Source organism: Phacochoerus africanus, chromosome 15 (genome assembly GCF_016906955.1).
Source record: "Phacochoerus africanus isolate WHEZ1 chromosome 15, ROS_Pafr_v1, whole genome shotgun sequence".
Lineage (NCBI taxonomy): Eukaryota > Metazoa > Chordata > Mammalia > Artiodactyla > Suidae > Phacochoerus > Phacochoerus africanus.
In genome coordinates, this window is record NC_062558.1 from 129025171 (window position 1) to 129049272 (window position 24102).

Sequence of the window (24102 nt, forward strand, 5' to 3'; positions counted from 1 at the left end):
TCTAGAGGCAGCACCAGGCTGACATGCACTGGTTGACTTGCCAACCTACACTCCACTGCAATGACGAGTCTAGATCATTCAGCTTATTATGGCATTCATTAGGGATGCTCTTTGGTTCAACAGTAGCCAAGGGACCCAAGGTAGCCCAAACAGACTAAGGGAACCTAGGCTTGAATGACAGGTATCTGAGTCATCTTACACCATGAGAACAAATTAAGCAGATGTGTAAAGCCGAGGGAAAAAAAAAAAAAAAACCCAAAGCTCTGATTAACACTGTTGAACCACGAATTCGACCAACCCTAGAGACTGTCTTATTTTTGGAGGTTTTTTTTTTTTTTTTTTTTTACAAGAGATAATACTTTTCTTTATTTGTTTAAATCATTTTGAATCAGGTTTTCTGTTTCTTGCAGTCAAAAGCATCCTAATGAGAAGGACAGGCAAGTCAAAAAAGATTGACTTCGTTCATGTTTAAGTGTTAACTCAATGCACAGGAGTGGAAAATATAAAATCCAAAGAGGAATGTTAAGTTGCTCACTGTCACTCTCAATTCTTAACATTTTTTTTTCCTCTCTAAAAAGTTATAAAAATAACATGCACATAATTATAAAACTATGCAAAAGGGTATGCAATAAAAAGAAGTCTCCCGCAGCACACCTTCTGTCCCATTCTACACTGCGAAAACTTTTGTATATTCTTTCTAAAATGTTGCTTGCATTTTGGGGATTTTTTTCCCCCAAATAAAGAAGAAAACACTTGATAATGAGGAAATACAACACACGCTGCTTTACATCTTGCCTTTTCACCTAACATTGTATCCTGAAAAGATTTTTCTCTAAAATATATAGACATGTCATTATTTTTAGCTGCCTATTTCTCTACCGTAAATATCCTACATAAATTATTTAAATAGTAGTTCCCCACTGATAACACAGATTCTTTCCAATATTCTGTCTTGTTTTTTTTCAGTAAAGTGTATCTTAAAGAGAATAAGTCATTTTGAAGACTGGCATCACACATACGGCCATCTCTGTGCTACAGAATGTAGGCTCTGCAAATCTAATCAACAGAGAAATTGTAACAATGGTTAATAAGGGCTCTTCCATTCAAGAGAAACACTAACATTAAGATCTCATAACTTTGAAGTTCCCGTTGTGGCGGCTCAGCGGTTAACGAATCCGACTAGGAACCATGAGGTTGGGGGTTCGATCCCTGGCCTCGCTCAGTGGGTTAAGGATCCGGCGTTGCAGTGAGCTGTGGTGTTGGACGGTGGCTACAGCTCCGATTAGACCCCTAGGCTGCGAACCTCCATATGCCATGGAGCGGCCCTAGAAAAGGCAAAAGAGACCAAAAAAAAAAAAAAAAGGTCTCATAACTTTATATATTAAAAGAGGAGGGGAAATGACTAGTCAACAAAGACAACAGATAACAAATTATACTCATGGCACAAGTCTTCAAATGATCACCACAATGAAATCAGATTTTATTGTTCTACGTTTTATGGGATAACTTACTGGGCATTTGTTATACATCATGTTTTTAGATACATGTCTTAACTTTCTACTTTGTGAAGAAATCTTTCTTACATATCTTTATTTTCCAAGTACAGTATCTTCCACATGGGCAGAAATATAATAAATGCTAATTGAGCGACTGCTGAAATAATTAATGCCTAATTGTCTATTTCAGCAATGGCATTTATGAAATTTTAAAATAGTAAAAGTCTAAATAAGTCTTCTATGGCAACACTATCAAACATTGCTGAAATAGATTAATTTCCATTTCTAACACAATACATAGTGAAAGAATAATAGAATATGCTTAACTTTACACATTTATCTGCACTTAAACCAATAAACCAAGGTATCTAGAAAGGGGAAAGAGACCTAACTTACCATATATATGAAAAGAGGCACAATGCTCTGCAATGCTCCCATATATTGTCCAAGAGCTAGATTAAATCTTTCAATATAAAGGTCTGGAGGGCTGGCCTGTGAGAAAGAGCATAAACGTGATCATCCTGGGAAACTCGGTATGAAGATCTTCCAGCACAATCTAAAATGCCAACAGACTTACAAGTCAATCAAAATTCATATTGAAATTCACAAAAAAGAAAAGGAAGAGGCCTGTATCTTGAAGTTTAGTTAAGACTTCTATCTTTGCTCCAAAATCTGCTATGCAAAACTGAGGTCTGATTTAGCTGTCTTTAAAATGTGTAACCTTACCACATTAGTTAAAAGCCCTGCTCTGTTAAAAAATAAAAAGGTGAATTCACAATCAAGATAAATGATACGATTTTTAAAATTATCACTGAACCATAGACATTTACTATGGGAACCAAACCACATTAGGGTCTGGAAGGTGGGGAAAAATCAAGGAAGTGGTATAGACTTAACACACAACAAGAAAGTCTGCTGATATCTTATAATTACCGTAAGCACAGTAATATTCTGACTGTGGTATGGACTTAACACACTACAAGAAAGTCTGCTGATATCTTATAACTACTGTAAGCACAGTAATATAACTCGGTTATAAACCACCCCTGTAGCTAACGGATTATAAACGTTATTGGCTAGGAAGTAGCATTCAAACGGTCTATACACACATGCAGCTCTGGAGAGCAGTTAAATATAATACATGATTGGCATTTAACTCATTGTTACCACATACCATGTCATACAGCCATCAAAGGAAAAAACTTCCAATTGTACTGCATGTTGTGGAATGAATGTGTGTGTGTTTGTGTGTCACACACACAAGTTCATATGCTGAAGCCCTAACAGTGCAGCTGCATTTAGAGTAAGGAAGTAATTAAGGCAAAATGAGTTTGTAAGGGTAGAGTCCTGATCCTAGAGGATTAGTGTCCTTATAAGAAAAGACACCCACTGGGGGCACATTCTCCTTCCCTTCCTCTCCCTCCCCTCCCCCAGAGCACACTCAGAGGAAAGGCCACGTGAGGGAGCACACATAAAGAGAATGGCTGTCTACAAGCCAGGAAGACCTCTCATCAGGCACCAAATCAGCTGATATCATTATTTTTGGACTTCCTAGCCTCCAGAACGGAGACAAATTCCTGTTGTTTAAACCACTCAGTTTGTAGTATTTTGTTACAGCAGCCCAAGTAGATTAATGCGTTTTACAAATGCACCCATGTACTATTTAATTTTATTCTCTAAAGCTACATTAATTAGGTGCCATTTTCCTATAGAAGAAACACACAAATGTGTTTGCCTACAATTTAAGGATTTGCCTAAAATTATAGTGTTTAAGAGATGACAGATCCAGGTCTTTCCAGCTGTGAATTCATTCCTGGGCAAGAGAGGTGGAGGAATGGGCTTGGCACAAGACATCAAGCCAACAAAACTGACTCTACACTAGGGCTAACTTGTAACAACCTCATAACCTGACAGCCATATCATACACAAAGTCTGGCTTTCAAACAAGGATATAAAGAAACGCCCCACTGAAAAGACTCCAAAATATTAAATTTAAACATTGAAGTTATAAAACCATTTCAGCTAAACTGTTTTAGAAATGCCCAAACAGTCCGATAATATTTTAAAATAAGATTTAATTCATTTTTTTCAGTTCTACTTAGAAGCTTAGAGTATGTGTAGGGAGCTGTCCTTACTTCTAATTCATCTTCCATTACTGAGTTCTTGCATCAGGTTTGGCCACTAGGTGCTTCTTTTCACATTTTTCTTAGTCCTCCTACTGCAATAAATTAAATGTTATTCCCATTTTACATCTGAGGCAACTGGGGCTCAGAAATATTTAGTCACTTGACCACAGTCCCACAGCTAATAAGCTCAAGAACTGAGACTCAAATCTTGTTCAAACCGAGTCGTTCCATCTATTTCCATTCCTTTTTTAGCACTGTAAAACCTTCAAAAAGAAAGTTCGGTTTCAACTTCAGGGCACACCACCTACCTCTCTGCTTTCACATCCTGCTCCTCTCACATGTAGCCCAGCACAGCAATCACTAGGAACTACTAACAGTCCCAGACTCACCCTGGCTAACTTCTCCTATTCATCCTTCAAGACCTGACACTTCCTCAAAAGTGAGATACACAGCCCTTTAAGAGGGCACCACTGCACTTATTCACTTGTCCCTGGGTGGTTTCTGCCGCTAAACTTTCAGCCACTGGAGGGCCAGGTCTGTGTGCTATCTTTGGGTATCTAGAGCAAACCACAAAACCTGGAACACAGTAGGTAAAGAAATGCCTTTTTTTTTTTTTCTTTTGGCATTTAGGAGAGTCTTGCTTCAATATCCATTGTTTAAATCTAAATCTTGAATCTAGCCACACTCAAATCTAAATTGCTATTTTGCTATTTAACAAGGTTATATGACATAAGGCAATTCATTTAGCCCTCTGAATTCCAATTTCCATACACATAAAAATAAGAAAAATACTAACTGTGCCACTTCCAAGATGTGTGGAGAATCAAAGAAAGTAATGTGAGCGCGTTTAAAAATGTCAACTATTACACATGTATATGGAAGCAGTAAGTAAACTCCTTTCTGAATTAACTACCCATTTGTCTAATGCTTCAGAAAAATCCAGTAACATTACTAAAGGCATTCTTTGTTAATAACTAAAGAACTGGTGGAAATGGCTCCACATTATGGGCAAACCTTTTACTATAATGAACAGAATTTCATGTTATATCCTTCTCTAAACTGCTTCAAAGAACTCTAGAAATTATATTTCAGTATTCAAAGAAATAAATTTTAGAAGTATTATAAGAAAAAAGAAAATCTGAAGAGTTTCTGCATTAAAATAATTCTCCCTTTTCATTAAAGGACATTTAATCTAAAAGTTAAAACTATGAACACTGATCAAAAGTTACACTTAACAGCAGAAAGTATAAATAAAATTGAACTCCTTAGTTATTCTTTTCAGAATTCCCGAAGCCTCAAAGCTTATGAGGATTAAAAAGCACTTTTTGCATCCAATCAAATGTCAGAACCAAAGTCTACTTAGTTGTACTTCCACATTTCATGCAGCACTTATTCAAAATCTCTTAAATGACAGACTACACATTCTAAGTCTTCTAAAATAAATCCAACCTCTTTACTAGGAACTTAAAAATAACCGTTGGTTAAAAAAAAAAAAAAATTAAATTGTTCCTCCTTAAAACTTAGGTTCAGTATACTTTGGGCACTATCAGGGGAAATTGCTACCTATTTGATTTATGTAATTTCACCAGAATGTATTTGGCTTGGACATTAAATTAAATTTTTCATTCTTAACATAAGCAAGCTTAATTTTCTTCCCAAATAAGAAAAAAAGCATGTCACCAGAAACACAACCATTATTCTAAATCTGCTCCAACTTTTCATAGCAGACTTAGATTCCCTGAAATTTGCAATACAGCTGGTAGTGATATTTTAAGTCCTTCTTTTTACTATGAGTAATGCATTCAAAATACAAATGAGCTCAAGAGTTTAAAGAGTTTACTTTTCATTCCTTCCTTGCTGAACCAACCCTTGTAATTCCTTTATGTCCTTCTGGAAGAATTTTACGTATATACAAGAAAATAAATATCCCATCTATAATCTTTTTACATGAATATTAACTTAAAATCATACCAATCTATATGTACTTTTCTTAACAATGTGTCTTGGAGACTGTGTCATTCTAGTGATTCTCAAACATCTTGGTCTCAGGAACCTTTAATACTTTTAAAAATAACTGAAAATCCCCAAAAGCTTTTATTTATAATGTAGGTTACATCTATTAATATTTACCTTATTAGAAATTAAAAATGTTTGTTGACAAACTAATCACATTTTCTCACTTTTAATGTTAAAATACATTTAACTATTTTATATTATAAACCATAGTTACATATAAGTAAATATATTTTCCCGCAAAAAATTGGTAAGAAGGGTGGTATTGTTTTACAGTTTTGTAAGTCTCTACCTTAACAGAGCAGCTGGATTCGCACATCTGCCTCTGCACTGAATCAGTTGTGATGTGCTGTTTTAGTTAAAGTAAATGAAGAAAATTTACTTTCACAAGAGATGCAGGCAGAAAAGGAAAACATATTTTAATAGCCTTTTCAAATAATTGTGAATACTTTTCTTTGAAACTTGACAAGTGAAAAAAAAATTTAAAAAAAAGAAACTTGACAAGTGGTAGTTTCTTAAAGGTTAGCTGACTTGAAATCTAAAACTATCAATGAATTCTTTGCACTCCATTACACTAAAACCTATTGCCCTTCTACTATGAATCAGTGCTTTACACATACATTTTATAGCATTATAAACTGTCATTTGGAAAATACTGAGTTACAGAGATCTTCCAAATGATGACACCTTTCACTACACAACATCAAAAAGAAAAAAAAATGTTAATATCACCACCTATCACATCAGAAGAATATTTTTAAGTACTGGGATGTTATCAAGGTCACCATGGTAGATACAGGTTTTCCAAAATTCTAATTTTCATTTCAAAGCTCAAATTTTATCACTGGCAACAAATACTGGCCATTATTTTCCTTGAATTGACACACTTCTTTCATTTTTCAGAAAATGTCTATTAAATATCAGTCTAAATACCCATAGTTTGTCAGTCAGACATTCTTCCAAATATTGTATTGTATAGGGGAAAAAAACAGGTATTTTAACTCAAAACTCATATTACCACACAAGCGCTATTTCTCAAAACAGTTATTGTTGCTTCAGTATATACATCTTCCCATTTCTTCACAAAGAACATTTTTTTAAAGTATACTGAAGATCACAGTTTAATAAAACTAATACCTTTCACTGCTTCAACTAGGACATTCTTAAGTGAAATGCTTTTGTTTTCTGCTCTGTGTGAAACTGAGGCATCAAACAGTTTTACCGACCTTTGCTTCCGTGCAATCAGAACAAATACCAACATAGCGAAAAAGGGAAAAAAGATCCTACTAATAGCAGAAAACCAGTTTTGACTTTCCAGACCCCCTGAAAGGATTTCAGGGATCTTTAGAGGTCCTCAAACCACCTTTAAAGAAATTTATTCTTATAAGTACAATGTTTAGATGTAGTATTTATTTAACCAGTTCCCTTATTGATAGCTTGTTGCTAATCTTTTCTCATAAAACTCAAACCCAACTCAACACTGATAGGACTGACTCAATTCCTCACACTAACAGCCTGACAGAAGAGTGGCGTGCCAGGTACTAAGCATAAATATGTCAGCCTCTACTGTTGTCTCTTTATACGATGTCCAGCACTCAATTAAAAACACCAAAAAAACAAGAAAACATAACCAGTCAAGTGTTAAATACCCAACAGCCCAGAAGCAGAGATGCCCACAAGTCGGAACTATTGGACAGAGACTTTAAAATAACTATGATTAATGCATATAATGATCTGGGAGAAAAGGCACGCAACATGCAAAAAAATGTGAGGAATTTAAGCAGACAAATGAAAAGGTGTCCCCCCCCACCACCAACCCTCTTTTTAGGGTCGCACCTGCAGCACATGGAAGATCCCAGACTAGGAGTCGAATCAGAGCTACAGCTGCAGGCCTACACCACAGCCATAGCAAGAACAGACCCGAGCAGCGTCTACAACCTACACCACAGCTCATGGCAATGCCAGATCCCCGATCCATTGAACAAGGCCAGGGATCGAACCTACATCCTCATGGATACTAGTCAGATTTGTTTCTGCTGCACCACAACAGGAACTCCCTGTTTTTTGTTTTTTGGGTTTTTTTAAAGTCAAATGGAAATGCCAAAAATTTTCAAATAGTTCCTTCATAATCCTTTAACATTTATTTCTTTATTACCAAGTGTGGTTTTGGCATTTTTTGGAAACCATACAAATGGACCTGAACGCTCTCTTAATATTATTTTCTGAATCAAATCAGAAATTCCCTTTTTTTTTTGGCCACACCTGCAGCACATGGAAGTTCGTGGGCCAGGGACTGAACATGTGCCACAGCAGCAAGCCAAGCCACTGCAGTGACAACACCAGATCCTTAATTCGCTGCGCCACAAGGGAATTCCAGAAATCCCTATTTTAAAAAAAAATCTGCCCCTACTAGACTAACTTTAGCAAAAATGGATAGCATGGAATATGCTTTTAATCTAGCCAGGTTATGCTGTGACTTTCCAGAGCAATACCAAACTGCTAAAACAAAGGTTAATCAGGGCTCCAGAAGCAATGCTAATTACACCTGAGGTGACAGAGGTGCTACAAAAAAAAATGGAGTTTCTTCCCAAATAGACAAATATATATATATAATCTGACATTACATTCTCATCCATTCCCATTCCTGCTGTACAGATGTTCTTTCCATAGTAAAATATTTTTTAAAAAAATGTTAAGTTATGCAGAGGTAAGTGAATATTGGAAGCTATTAAAAGCTATACCATACATACTAGATCCTCCTAATAGGAGCAGTAAGAATTATTTTCTAATTAAAAGCAACAATAAAGAAGTCAAAGTAAGTCTAACAGACAGTACAAGGCTTTTCTCTCTAAGGTCTCTTAACTCTCAAAGTTAACTGAGTTTATTATTATTATTACTATTATATGGAAATGTCTTCATTTATTTCTAAAATAAGACTTTCCTATTTTCCAAATACTCTTTGGAATTGAACAGTTAACTGAATTAAAGTCCAGCCTCTGTGATCCTGGATTGCTTTAGCTTAGCCACAAGACAATGAGAGAAATTTAGGTTCTAATCTTAGCTTTCTACTGACTAGGTAACAAAGAACAATTTCAAAGGTTCAAAGATTACTTAATAAAGAAAATATCCACCAATGTTCATTACAGCATGATTCACAACAGCCAAGACATGGAAGCAACTTAAATGTCCATAAACAGAGGAATGGATGAAGAGTATGTGGCACCTATATATAATGGACTACTACTCAGCCACAGAGAAGAACAAAATAATGCCATTTGCAGCAACATGAACGGACCTAGAAATTATCATACTAAGTGAAGTCAGTCAAACATCATACGAAATCACTAATATGTGAAATCCAATAAAAATGATACAAAAGAACTTTTTCACAAAAACAGAATTGACTCAAGATTTTGCAACCAAACTTATGGTTACCAAAGGGAAACACCTGGAGAGGGATAAATCAGGAGGTTGACATTAACATATGAACACTATTATACATAAAATAATGAAGTATCAAGGACCTACTGTGTAGCACAGAGAAATCTACTCAATACTCTGTAATAACTTATATGGGAAAAGAATTTGAAAAGGAATGGATATGTGTCTGTACAACTGATTCACTTTGCTATACACCTGAAACTAACACAATATTGTAAGTCAACTATACAATAAAATTTTTTTAAAAAATCACACAGGTAATTGTAAAAAGATTAAAAATAATTACATATTTAAAAATTAAAAAAAGAAAACACCCAAAGAAGTCTGCTGGACTAAGATGACTTCTCAACTTCCTATACACCTCATCTCTTTTAACACTGAGCAAAAATTACCACTTATCCCTTTTTGCTTTTAAAGGAAACTCTTTTCCTTATCTTTCCCAATTTAAGTACATAAATCTGTCTCAAAACAAAAAGGTTATTTATAAAAGTACTCTGTACACAGTGACAATATACAACTGTAAATAACTTTGTTATTTAAGTGATTTGACTCCCCTGCTCATCACAAATTCCATTTTCCCGAGTTCAGGATGCTGTTTTAACTGGAATTAAGTAGATGGTTCTAGTATTCTCAGCTATAAGACAAACATTTTTTTTACTTTCATCAACTAGTAAGTACTTTTACTGAATCTCTGCCTGGGGCCTGGCATTATGTTAAGCCCTATGAGGACACAAGAAAAGAAACCACAGACCCTGCCCTCAAAGGGTAATAGTAAACATCAGATATATGGTCTCAATGGAAGCCTATAGACTGACTGAGGTTAAGGTGTCTCACTGGCAAATTCTCTGAGACAAGAACAACTTTGCTATAACAACTGCTTTAAGTTCTAGTTTGGATTTCAAAATAGGTCATCAAATAACTTATTCAGAAAAACTTTCTGTAGAATACATATGTGAAGAGTTACCTACCAGTTGGCAGTGATATTTACTTGAAATCTATGTAGAAAGGCTAACAGGTAATATTCTTATTATCTAAAATCTTCCTTACTCTATCAAGGAGTAAACAGCATTATTTGAGGAGAATGAAAGTTTTTTTAAACATTTTGTAATTCAACAGATATAAAAATTATAGCCTTTAAAAAATATACATCATATGACTGCATACAACTAGTTGAGTTATGCTGCCACCCACTGGACAAAACACAAATGGCAAACCAATCTTTGCTCTGATTTAAACAAAGAAAATCTGGTTCTGTTTGTTGGCAGTCTGGAAATAAAGCTTTCATAGGTAATCTGGGATCTGTGAAGAGTGAATCAAAGTTAAGCAATGTTGACTGATTATGATTTGTTTCTATTAATTTCCATTATTAATTGGTTTGAGAGTCAAATTATATTTAACTCAACCAAGATATAGTTAGCTTAAAAGAAATCAAAGAGAGTTCCCGTCATGGCAGAAGCGAATCCGACTAGGAACCATGAGGCAGCGGGTTCGATGCCGGCCTCGCTCAGTGGGTTAAGGAGCTGTGGGGTGTAGGCCGCAGATGCAGCTTGGATCTGGTGTTACCATGGCTGTGACACAGCCTGCAGCTGCAGCTCCAATTTGACTTGTGCAGCTCCAATTTGACCCCTAGCCTGGGAACTTCCATATGCCACAGGTGCAGCCCTGGGGGAGAAAAAAGCAAAAAAGAAAAAAGAATATTTTGACTTGCCAAAGAAAAAATACACTCTCAATTCAATATAGTGTATTAATATATACAACATGTTTATCAACAGTATGTGGAAAGAAAATGCCTCCCAACTGCTCTAATGGATTTAGATGTACACAATAATCAAAATGTGGAAGTTTCACTTAAAACAGTGTTAAGAGTGAAGGATATTATATCCATTAAATTCAGCTCTCCAAATATTTTAAATATTGTCAATTCAAGTACTTACTGTATTCGTCCAAAAAATACCCCCCCCCCAAATCTCAGTGACTTAACATAACAGGAGCTTGGATAAACAAAATTCGGTATAACCATACCATGAAATGTTACTCAACCATAAAAAAGTAATGACGCACCATGCTATTCACATGAATAAACCTTGAAAACATGCGAAATGAGCCAGATACAAAAAGCCACATACTGACTAATTCCATTTCTGTGATGTGTCTAGAATTGGAAAATCTGCAGAGACAGAAAGTAGATAGGTTGTTGCCGGTGGCTGAGAAGAGGAGAGATGAGGGAGCGACTGTTAGTGAGCACTGGGTTCCTTCTGGGGTGACAAAAATGTTCTGAAATCAGTGACGATGCTGCACAACTTTGTGACTATACTAAAAACTACTGAGTCACCCACTTTAAAAAGGTGAATGTTTGGGTATGTGAATTGTATCTCAACAAAAAACAGTAATTCTTTACTGAGTTTCCATCGTGGCACAGTGGTTAACGAATCCGACTAGGAACCATGAGGTTGAGGGTTCGGTCCCTGGCCTTGCTCGGTGGGTTAAGGATCCAGAGTTGCTGTGAGCTGTGGTGTAGGTTGCAGATGCGGCTCGGATCCCACGTTGCTGTGGCTCTGGCACAGGCCGGCGGCTGCAGCTCCGATTAGACCTCTAGCCTGGGAACCTCCATATGCTGTGGGTGCGGCCCTGGAAAAAGCAAAAAGACAAAATAATAATTTTTTTGGAATGTGTTTTAAAAAAGGAAAAAATACACATAGCAAAGCCTTCTTTCTCCATGTCACATGCCCACCCTGAGAGTCTGCTCCATGTTATACTCGGGGACCCAGGTTAAAGGAGCCGCTACCATCTAGAACACTCGGGAGAGAAGGAGAAACGCGGAAGATTGCACAGCTGATCTTAAAGGCTTCAGATCTTTCCATACAGGTACACACCTCACCAAACACAGTTCACTCTCTCTCTCGATCCACAGGCCAAAGCACTTGGCCAAGTCTAGCTTCAGTGAGATAGAGAAATACACCCCTAGCAAGCATGTACCCAGAAAGTAGAAAATTAGAAACCTCTGGTCAATAGCGTTATGACCAGCATATTTATCTGAGTACTTTAGTCAAGACTACAACAGGCCAAGAGAAACCAATGCTAGTAAATCAGGATTCTTGCCCTCAAGCTCCTAGTGTTGTAAAAGCGACATCCTGCTGGTAACAAAATACAGGCCAAGTGCTAAACTAAGGACTGGCAGCAACATAAAGTGCTACGGCAGCAAAGAGAAGTTAAAAAGCTGGGCAAACCCTAGCAGACAAACAGAATGCCTCCTCTGCAGAAAGGGAAGCGAGGAAAGAAATGTGGCAAAAGAAACCCAGTGAGAAAACACACAACGATGAAAAGACACCCCCTCATTTAAATTTAAAAAGCAAAAAACTGTTACACAAAATACTGTTATCTTGCTGAGTTCAGTTGTAGAGCCTTGAAATCCTTGTTAAGGAGTATGAGGGTCAAAAGGTTAAAAAAATGAGGAATTCCTGTTGTGGCTCGGGGGGTTAAGAACCCAACTAGTATCTAAGAGGATGCAGGTTCGATCCCTGGCCTCGATTAGTGGGTTAAGGATCCAGCATTGCCGTGAGCTGTGGTGCAGGCTGCAGATGCAGCTTGGATTTGGCGTTGCAGTGGCTGTGGCGTAGACTGGCAGCTACAGCTCTGATTCGATCCCCAGCGTGGGAACTCCCATACCCAGTATTTTGAGCATGACCTCAAAAGCCAAAAAAAAAGAAGAACAATATAATAAGTCTGAAAAATAAACAAAATGGATTGAGGGAAGGTGTAGGACCAAGACATATACTAGAAATCTTTTCCTATTGTTCAGGCAAGTATGCATAAGGACCTAAACTAGGGAAGTGGCAGGAGATAAATTTGAGACATTTCACAAGAGAAAATTAGGAAGACTTGTGACTCATTTCATATCTCCATCCTACTACTCATCACATTCCAGTATATTAAAATGGTCATTACACCTTTCTCCTAAATAGTACAGAGAATATACACATCTTATTTATGGCTGTACCCTTTGCATCTAGCACAATGCCTGGCACATGGACATTCAGTAAACGTTAGCCAAACTAAACATCTAAAACTATCATTCTCCTTCCCTCTCTCAAGTCCCTTCTATCAACTTCTAACACGTCCACTGAAACCAAAATGGTATTTTTCAGTCCTCTCATCTCATCTCTCTTCCAACTAGTCACTGTCTTATCTATACTGTCAATGTGCCCCCAGCACCCATTTCTACCTTTCATTGCCAAAAGGTCCGAACCTTCTCATCCACGATTCCTGGGGCCAGATGTGCCATAACTCAAAGCTTTTGAGGTTCAGATATACCATATACTATATAAAATGCCCAGCAGAGATTGGCAATACCAACAGAGATGTTTCTGAATGTTCCCACTAAGTTCCTCACATGAGTGTAAATGAAGTTTTACTCTAAATGAGTTTTGGTGCCAAACTTAGAGGGCAAAAACTTTCCTTTTCAAAGTTTTTTTTTTTTTTTTTGTATTCTGGAATTACAGATAAGGGGCTGTGGACCCGTAATTCACCTAGTCTACTGCAATCACATCTCATTCTTTCCTACTCCAATCCATCTTGTATCCTCTTACCCCACTGCTTCCTAAAATGCAACCCTGCCATTAAGGGCATCTACAGTTTGACTCCAATCTGCCTTCTTCATCCTTATCTCCCAATCTTCCCCTAATACCTTACACTCTGCCCACATAGGACCACTCCTTGTTACCCAAACCTCTCCAAAGACTCCCTTTACTTATGAAGTCCTCTCAGCTCAAAACACCCCCTCCCCAAACATCTATCCATTCTTCATGACATATTTTTAATGCCACCTTCCTCTTCATTTCTCCATCTGGCTATGACCATGGAGTCTGACACAGCACTTTCATTACTCTGCTTTGTACCATAGTTCCCTGAATATTTCTTATTTTCCAAAAGTCTACTGGCAGAGATGGTGATCTAATTCTTTCTTTGGTTTTCATTTCTCTTTCTTTTTTCTAATTTCTTGAGATAAATGCTAAAGCCATTGATGTGCTAACTTCTCACTGTGACAGTGGAGATGTCTGTTTCTCCTTTTGGGTCTGTTAATTTTCCTGGCTATGTTATTGGGTGGATACAAATTTAGAATTATTATCTTCCTAGTAACCGAATATTTTGTTACAATAAAAAGTACTCTTTATATCCAATAATACTTCTTGCTCTGAATCTACTTTCTGTAATAGCTATATAGCAATATAGTTTTTCTTTTTGGCTAACATTTGTACGATATATCTTTTTCTATCATTTGCTTGCAGTCTTTCTGTCTCACATTTTAGATGTGTCTCATGTTAGCAGCATTTAGTAAGGTAGAGAATGTCATTCAGTCCAATAATTATTTACTTTTTTAATGCATTTTGTCTTTAACATTTCATATAATAACTGACAGCCTGAAATTTAAATTTATTATCTATTTCTTTTCTACTTGTCCCATCTGTTCTCTGTAACCTTCTCTATCCTTTCTTGACTTCTTTATTTTCAAACTATTCCATTTTCTCTATTACTTTATTAATTACACTTTATTATTCTTGTAGTCATTACCCCAGGATTACAGACTGCATCCTTGACTTATCATAGTCTAAAACAAATTAGTACTTTCACCTCTTCCTCAACAACACAAGGGCCTCTGAAAACCTTATTTTATTTTATTTTAGGGTCATGCCTGCAGCATATGGAAGTCCCCAGGCTAGGGGTAGAATCGGAGCTGCAACTGCCAGCCTACACCACAGGCACAGCAACATGGATCTGAGCCGCATCTGCGACCTACACTGCAGTCGCAGCAACGCTGGATCCTTAACCCACTGAGCAAGGCCAGGGATTGAATCCATATCCTCAGTGGGATCTTAACCCACTGAGACACAACAGGAACTCCTAAGAACACTCTAAATCCATTTACCCCCTTCCACCTTCCATGCAACTGTCATGTGTTTTGATTATTTATATTATACTCTGTAAGATATTATCATTATTATTCTATACTTGCTTATTTATCTCCTCTGTTTTCCTTCATTCCTACTGATTCTCTTAAGTTTTCATCTAGGGAAATTTTCTTTCTACGTGAAAAACACGCCAGTATTTCTTTAAAGTGAGAGACAACTGGTGATAAATTTGCCCAATTTTTACCAAAAATGTATTTCACCACTTCTCTTGGTTATATGATTGCCTTATCTCCTAATACGACTAGATAGTTCTGACTGAACACCAGACACTGTTTATGAAAAACTATGGGAACAATTTGACATCTAGGATAATGTTCTTTCTCCAGAGAGAATTGACTTTTACTCTGGTAAGCAACTAGAGGAACTAGCAAATCCAGACCTTCTAAATCCAATAAGGAATCAGGTGCTGGCAACATCAAGCTGATCTATAACTTATTCTTACTATACCTGGGATGTGATCCTTTAGGTTTGATGGGACCTGAGCTCTAATTTTTACCAACCTGCCCTCATAAATCCATCAAAGCTCTATTAAATTTCTCAGCCTACTGGCCTCCTTCCAGAATAAATAAATGCTCCTAGTAGAGAAATGGCTCAAATGCTAGTCTCTGCATGTCCTCCTTTTCCCAGATCTTGGTCCTATAATTCTTCGCTTGTTTATTAGCTTCTTGGTCCAATTTTTAAATTGTTCTCAGCAGGAGAGCTGATCTAAAATCATCTAGTCTTATCAATATGTTTAAGGCTGTACCTCCCAGAGTACCTTGCATACTTCTATAGGAAAGCATTAGCTATATTAGCTTCCCCACTAGGAATCCCTGCAACCAATCAACCAGCTCAGTTTTTTTTAAATACTGACCAAGAAATCAACTGTGACTGAGAAAAGCAGCAGGGAGTCTTTAAGGTTTCTGAACAAGAAAAGTAAATCCATCAAATTAACATTTTTTCAAAGAGTCAAAAGAACATACTATAAAAAGGCAAACCAGTTAAGAGAGTACTGCACTAGTGTGGGCACGAGCCAGTAATGACACCGAAGAGGATGAGAGCAATGGGAATGAAAGGGGACAGAAGCAAGTGGGATTACGATATTCCATCAACCCTGACTCTCACCTGGAAATAAGAGGTAAGGGGGAAAAAAGGGAGTCAAAGGTGATTATGAAATCTCAAGTAAAATTGATTCAAAAGAAGAGGAATTTAGATTTAGACATGAATATGAAGTATCCACAAGAAGGAATCCAAGTTGAAATGTACAACAGGCATTTGGAAAACCAGGTTTGAGCCCTCAACACAAGCAGAGCAATTGCTGAAAGTTCCAACAGAATTTTCCAAAACTAACAGAGTATCATTTACCAAACTAATAAGCCAATTTTCTCTCTACAGCCATCTTTCCATTCATTGGTATATCAAAAAATCAAAACTGGAAATTCACATTTTGAGGCTTTGGAGACATGGAAAAAGGAAAATAAAATAGAGATGTTCACTATCACATTTAAAGAACAGAGAAGTTAAGCACAAATGGGGAGAATGTTTTAAAAAAAAAGCTAAGGCAAAATATATGTTACAGTTCAAACAATTCAATAGTAACTAACAAGTATAAGCTATACACGCAATAAATCACAATAGTAAGCAGAATACTAAGTGTGTTTAGCTATTTAAGTGGTTTAATAAATTTAACAACAAAAGAGGTTTTTTTAAGTGACCAAAGTACTGGAAAAGTCACTGTTTCCAAAATGAAAAAAAAAATGTGTGTTTTTTTTTTTAAAGAGGAAGCAAGTTAGATTAAGCTGCTACATAAAAACATCCAGGTTCAACAAATTAAAATAGGAGTTCCCTAGTGCCCTAGCTGTTAAAGGATCTGACTTGTTGTCACTGCTATGGCATGGCCTGGGAACTTTCATGTGCCATGGGCGTGGCCAAAGAAAAAACAAATTAAAATAATCTTTTTAAATCTCTAAAACCAGTCTTCTCTAGCTTTAAATCAATAACCAGAGAAGAAACATTATTTCATACACTCGTCAATCCCTCAAAGGATATAGCTTTTGATAGAGACACTAAGTCCCTCCAACGTGTAAACTATACAAACCGGTAGCTATTTTAAGATGCCCTTGAAAGGCCAATGTCGTAAAGGTCCAACTCACTGATTTATCAGCCCCAACACCAAATTTCTGATTATCTGCTAAATGTAAATCACCCCACACTCTTGTTTTAGCTCATAACAACAGTATTTCATTACCAAAATCAGAGCTGCAACAAAACACACCACCCAAGTAAAACTGTTCCCGAATGAGAACTGCCTTTAAAGTCTCTATAGAGATTTCACCAGGATTACGCCACATAGTCGTAACACTGAATAAGTTAATAAAATGCCTAAGTGTCCAGAGACACAAAGAGTAGTGGTCATATAAGGCTAATTATGCTACTCTTCCCACAGGTATAGATCAAGTTTGATGCTGAGCATTCACTTAACAAACATCTGCTGAGCTGTAATTGTGCCCGGAACTAAAGACAAAAAGACAAACAAGACAGTTCCTGCCCTCAAGGGAGGACAGACCTGTGAGGCAGCGGCCAGACAGGGACAGAAACAATACAACACAATCACTGCTCTAATAGAGTTTTTATTGCCAAGAGCTATGAAAACACAGAAGAAAAAGTCCCAAAAGCGCTGTTTTGTTTTGAGAGGAGTGCAAGAGTTCTAGGCAGATTTTACAGAGGTGAACACAAATGAGTTTAAGCCTGAGAAAAGAATGAAGAAGCATTTGCCACACAGAAAGCAGTAGAAAAAAAAAAATCTTAGAACTTTTTAGCTTAAAGAAACCAGGTATTTCGGTAGAGCAAACTTCATTTTAATGCTGAGAAAATTTACAAGATGATATTGGCATGTTTAATCAAGAGGCTGCTAAGTGGCAGAGTTGACACCAGAGCCTATATTAATATAAAGCAAAAATCCTTTAGTTTCCTAACACTGGACTAGTAATGGTGCAAGAACACGTTCTGATATGTAGAAAACATGTAAGTAACATGTAAGTAACATGAGCATGTAACTTGGGAAAACTTTTGGGAACCTCAATATGGACACAACAAATGACAGGCACGCCGTGGAGATATTGCAGGTTCAGCTGCAGACCACAGTAAAGCAAATATCAAGAAATCAAGGAGTTCCCTGGTAGCCTAGCAGTTAAGGATCTGGCATCGTCACTGCTGTGGCTTGGGTTCAATCTCTGGCCCAGGAACTTTCACATGGCGAGTGAGTGCAGTCCCCACCCCCCAAAAAAGAAATCGAGTCATATGAATTTTTTTTGGTTTCCCAATACACATAAAAGTTACGTTTACCCTGTAGTATAGTAAGTGTGCAATAGCATTCTGGCTAAAAAAAAACAATGTATATACTTAAATTTTAAGATACTTTCTTGTTAAAAAATGCTAACCATCATCTGAGCCTTCAGAAATCACAGTGGTGACATCAAAGATCAATGGTCACAGATTACCCTAACAAATATCATAATGAAAAACTTCAAAATATTTCGAGAATTACCAAAATATGACAGGGACATGAAGCAAGCAAACAAGACTTGCCTGTCACAAGGTTACCATAAACCTTTAATTTGTAAAAAACACAATAAAGTGAAGTGTGATAAAACTTACAAGATTGATTATTCACTCTAGACCTATTAAGCCAAACATTGGAAGCAACCTAAATATTCATCCATTAAAAAGTGGCTAAGTAAACTGAGGTATATCAATAAAGCAAGGTATAATGAACTGTCCCGCATTCACGATAACAAATAAAGGAGAGGTGTATACACATTGACCAGGGTCAGTCTCCCAAACCTTAGACACTTCTCTCTGAACCTCAGTGATTCCCAAGTATTAGTACCCTGCACAGGCTGTCCTGGGCAAGTAATAGGTTACCTCTGCATTACTGATAATTGGTCAAGCAAACTCATACCAGAGAATGTAGCCAAGTGGCCTTGCAAAACCACGAATTAGATGGAGCTTGATAATACAATATTATAGTACCCTGTAACTTTACAAATATTTCATAATAATATTCTAACTGTAAGAATGAAAAGTAGTCTTACAGTGCTCACAAAACTAAGAAAAAATCTAATCAAACAGAAACTGCAACATGACAAATGAATTTAGCAAATCACAATTCCATCAGTCAAATTAATGACATATGTGAAGGCAAAGCACAAGAGGAAAACATACTATAAAATATCTAATTCACATTTTATAGTAACTTTTTCTTTGCTTTTTGGGGGCTGCACCCACAGCATATGGAGGTTCCCAGGCTAGGGGTCCAATTGGAGCTACAGCTGCTGGCCAAAGCCACAGCAACACCAGATCCGAGCCTCGTCTGCGACCTACACCACAGCTTATGGCAACGCTGGATCCCCGACCCACTGAGCGAGGCCAGGGATAGAACCCGCACATGGTTCCCAGTCGGATTCATTTCCGCTGCACCACGACGGGAACTCCTATAGTAACTCTTATAAGCAAGACAGGTAATGTATTTTGTCCTTATAATTGGAAATGAAATGGTTTGCCTTCTGTTTTAGAAGAATATTTAGTATCAGTTCAATAACAGCAAAACCGTGTAAATAAAACAATCCTTTTTGAGGTGAGTTCTTTGCTGATCTAATGAAATCTCTGGCATATCCTGCACCCCAAAAGCCACCTTGGTTTGAGGTTAAAAAACATGATCAAAGTCAGATTTCTACTAGAAAAACTTCACTATGCAAAAGACAGCAAATATTTATCATAAACATTCATTCAATATACATTTCACTCAACAAGTAATGCTTAGCATGGGTCAGATCTGGGGCAAGGGACTAACGACACGTTGATAAAGACAGACGTGTTCCTCTGCCCCCTCTGAACACAGTCCTGGGGTCGGCGGGGGGCGGGCCAGGGGCTCGGGGGAGGGGCACGGCTAAACCAGAAACTGCAATACACAGTGAACTGCCACGTACTGGGTGTTACAGAAGCACAGATGAGGGGCTCCCAAGCCCAGACTTGGGGAAGGTATCAGAATGTTTCCCAAAACAAATGACGTCTCGGCTGCAGCCTAAATGTTCACAGTGACCAAAAAAATAAGGGAGCAGAGGAAAAGGAAAAAAGTCGCAGGCAGTCAAGTTAACATGGCAAAAGCCAAAATACGAGATAGTACATATAAAGTTCAAGGAACTGAAATAAGTTCAGCACTTTGCAGGAGCAGAAGGGTAAGACACTAGGCTGCAGAAAGAAGCCAGAGTCCGACAACGCAAGGCTTCCTAAACCACATTAAGAAGTTTAGACTTTATGCTAATAGGAATATGATTATCAGAGCCGTACTTCAGCAACAGTCATTCCGACTGAAACGCAAGAATAAGTCAGATGTGTTAAGACTAGAAGCAGAGCACCAACTAAGATGAGCATTTTAGTAAAACATCTGCGATGATGTGGCCTGGACTGGGGTGGTGGCAAGTGGACCAGAGCCAAGAGAGAAACAGAAAGTAAATGGGATTTGGCAGCAAATTGACGTGAGGATTCAGGGAGAGGGTAGTCAAGAATTAAGTAAATCATTCAAAGCTATAATACACAAATCTTAGTTTCATCTATAATCTGTATACAATGCCTAGCACTAATAATATGTTTGTTAAATGAATAAAGATTTTGTATTTAATGGCAAAAAGGTGAAAACAATTTATACTAAACAACTTACAGGAAAAGATATATTTGGCAATGATAAACTCAGCTCTGCTATAATTAAAAAATAAAAAAAATTTTAAGATACTTAGTGTGCCAACTATTTGGGGGTAGACAGAACTAAGCTATCTCAGACCACAAGGTAAGCGAGGAACAATGTCCATCGAGCGAGCCAGCACTGGCTCGAAAATGGATATTGCAGAATTGCTGGAGCTCCTCCTAGCTGTGATGTGGAGCCTGCTGATCTGCATCTGAGTGACTCCGCCACACAGTTAATCCACAACCAAAATGTGATGTGGCCCCAGCACAAAGGCAGTGCCTGACCTTTAAGCACCGGAAACTTTCCTGAGGTGAGGAGGGGTGGAGTGGGATCAAGAGGCCAGGTACCTCCTTAAAATATTTTCCACAACTTGCCCCAAACTGCATCTGCTGAGGATTTCTCAACAAAATGCTGATGTCAGTTGTTTATATTCACTAATATGAGAAACTGGTAGGCAAATAACACTTCAAAACTAATAATTTTTAAAATTCCATGAAAAAAATTAAAACATACACATATTTATACTATAAAAGTCACCAAATGCTAAAATTAAAACAAATAAGGTTTTAAATAAACACTGACAGATAATAAATGGAATTAAAGTCAGAAATATATCAATCTAAAGATGTCCAATTTATGTAAAACTTTCAAATAATCTATTCTAAATATGATGTGATCAATACTCGTCTATAAAATATTTATAAGTTTATATCATGATCAAATTAACAAGCCTCCAAAGGTACACTATACAAGCGAAATCCAACCAGCCAGAAAGTCCTAAAGAAGCAAAAATCAATACAATCAGTTCTTTACCTGCAGCTCCTTTGAGACTCTTTCTAAGTGATTAGTTATCTTTTTAATCAGATCACTATACATCTGTTCCGAGTGCTGCTGGCATACACATTTATACACACAACTGTAGGGAGATGGGGGGGGGAGAGAAAAACCAAGTTAACGATGGAGGACTTAATTCAAGGTAAGGTTAAAGCATATTCTCCATAAACTGCCCCTGGTCAAATAATTCAGGCCTAAAAAAGTGACCAATCAAAACTCTAAAATAAAAAAACATCCGGCCCCAATCAGTATTCAGCTGGAAGAGACCTTATCACCAGCTACAAATAATCTTTTTGAGTACTCCATTACATATTTTATCAGTACCAGATAATCCAAGAGTAGGTGATAATCTGAGAGTCTGACTCTGATAACTATAAACCAGTTTCTCTCTCACTTTAACGGATGTAAAAATAAAAAGAGAGAAGGAGAATCAGCACAAGGTTTCTAACTCACAGAAACGTTTGCAATGTAACCTTTTTGAGCATCACTGGGTGCAGAACAACGCGGTTGTCACTTCCTCCTTTTGTGACTGGACTGATCTCACATCCCACCCCAGTTCCTCACTAACTTGCTGCTTCCATTTACCAGGAGCTGGGAAACAAAATAACCAAAGACAGAACTGTGTGTCACAAACACCACCAGTTTAAGTCAGTGTCTCCCTGTGAGACTAAAACTACGTATTTTTTGGCTTTTTCACTGACCTCCATCATTTCTGCACTGTGTATGGCAGGGGTGGCAGGCTCTGGTGGAATTAACACTATCTTGATCTGAAAACCAACTTTGAAGCAACATCAAACCCCCACTCCACAAGTGTATAACATGTAAATAACTTACAGAGCCTCACATATGTATTTTATATTAAACGCATATATTACTGTCATAATTGAAGTTGCCATGAACCTCAAACCCAAGCAAATTAAATCTTGACTTACCTGTATATCTGTTCATAGGATATGGGGATATAGTCACCAGGACTCTGAGTTAAAAGCTGATCTATGGCACCATCCAATTTTGGCCAGTATGTGCTCTTATAATCTTCAATAGTTATAACATTCATTACTAAAAATAAAAAGTAAAATTAATATTACTATGTGCCACATGGAAAATACACACAAACCACAGCAATCATGCAAATTCCTTTCCTTTACTCTTTTTTTTAAACAAGGGGCCGCACCTGTGGCATATGGAAGTTCCCAGGCCAGGGGTCGAGCCACAGCCACTGCAGAAGCAACGCCGAGGAGTTAGGTTGTGAGCCACACGGGAAGTCCTCCTTCCATTTACTCTTGACTTCACACTAACACTCTATCATCTAAACACAACTCAATTATTATCCTAGTTTCGGTTTTTAAAAAAACAGCCTGATCAGGGATTTTTAAGCAGCCAGTAATTATGACTTAAAAAGGAATTACTAGGCCTCTGTCCATCTTTAAAAATAAAAACAAAGCAAGAGATTATCACTGGTTCCCTTTCCCGTGGCTTCTGTTCTCAGTGGAGCATCCTTAAGCACTGACCCTCGGTGTATACTGTCAGTGATGTGACAAGATGATCTATTCATGAACCACAATGAAATTCTGGACCAACCAATCCCAGATTCCCAACCAATCTTTACAGAAACCCCTGGGGAAATCTACCTAAGGAAAGGACTATGGAAATTAAAATCCTAATGCTCCAGTAACAAAAGAAGGCGCTAGAAACCAGCAGAGTTTATGGCACCACCTGTACCTCCCAGCATGAGCACAGCTCTGATTCAGGCTCTCACTATCCTACGCTTTAGAAAGCTCAACAGAAAAAAAACCAATGAACTGGAGCCTTACACTGAAGGCTCACCTCATTCCTAACGGTTAGCTCTCATTCCTTCACTATATGTTTAATAAAGCATTTATAACAGCTTGTCCGAACAACTGTGAAATCCAGGGGTGATGGGTGCTTCACAGCAATGACATGTTAATGTTAAAAAGAGCTACCAAAAAAAGCACCTAAGATACCCGGTGTCTCATGATTCACAACAGGATTTAACAACTACTAGGATCAGTCATTTTACTGGTTATTTGGCCAGAAACTGGGAAGCAGAAGGTTGACTTCCCCTCGGCCGTTAGAGCACACAGATAAGCACTGGCAGAGGTACCAGGTAAAGCAAAAAAGCCTTAAACTAACATCTATCCCATCATTCATTTCCAAATTTGAGTCATTCAGGTTCAAGATGCTTCTCATATCTGTGCCACCTCTACTGTGCTTGTTTAATACTGTCTTTAAATCGATTCACCTTTTTTTTGCTTAAATATATTTAAAGGACTCTTGAAGAGTGAACTATTGATTTACACAACATGGAATAATCTTAATGTATTCTGCTAAGTCAAAGAATCAGACCAAAAGTTTACATATCATAAGACTGTCACGTATTTATAATAAAGGCAAGACCACAGGGAGTAAAGCAGATCCGCAGTTGCCAAGGACTGGAAGGTGGAAAGGGCTAGCCACACAGGGCAGCAGGAGGGAACGTTCAG

At 37.5% G+C, this 24102-nt stretch overlaps 1 protein-coding gene across 2 annotated transcripts in view; it reads right to left on the reverse strand.

The window, feature by feature from the left end:
• Positions 1–24102, reverse strand: part of CACUL1 (CDK2 associated cullin domain 1) — a 65137-nt gene that overhangs the window by 24318 nt on the left and 16717 nt on the right. For both annotated transcript variants that reach the window (XM_047759876.1, XM_047759878.1), the window contains exons 2-4: positions 22531–22657; positions 21578–21680; positions 1893–1988 (exon numbers count right to left, since the gene is read on the reverse strand). In XM_047759876.1, coding sequence (XP_047615832.1) covers positions 1893–1988; positions 21578–21680; positions 22531–22657 — 326 coding nt within the window. The remainder of the gene's footprint in view (positions 1–1892; positions 1989–21577; positions 21681–22530; positions 22658–24102) is intronic.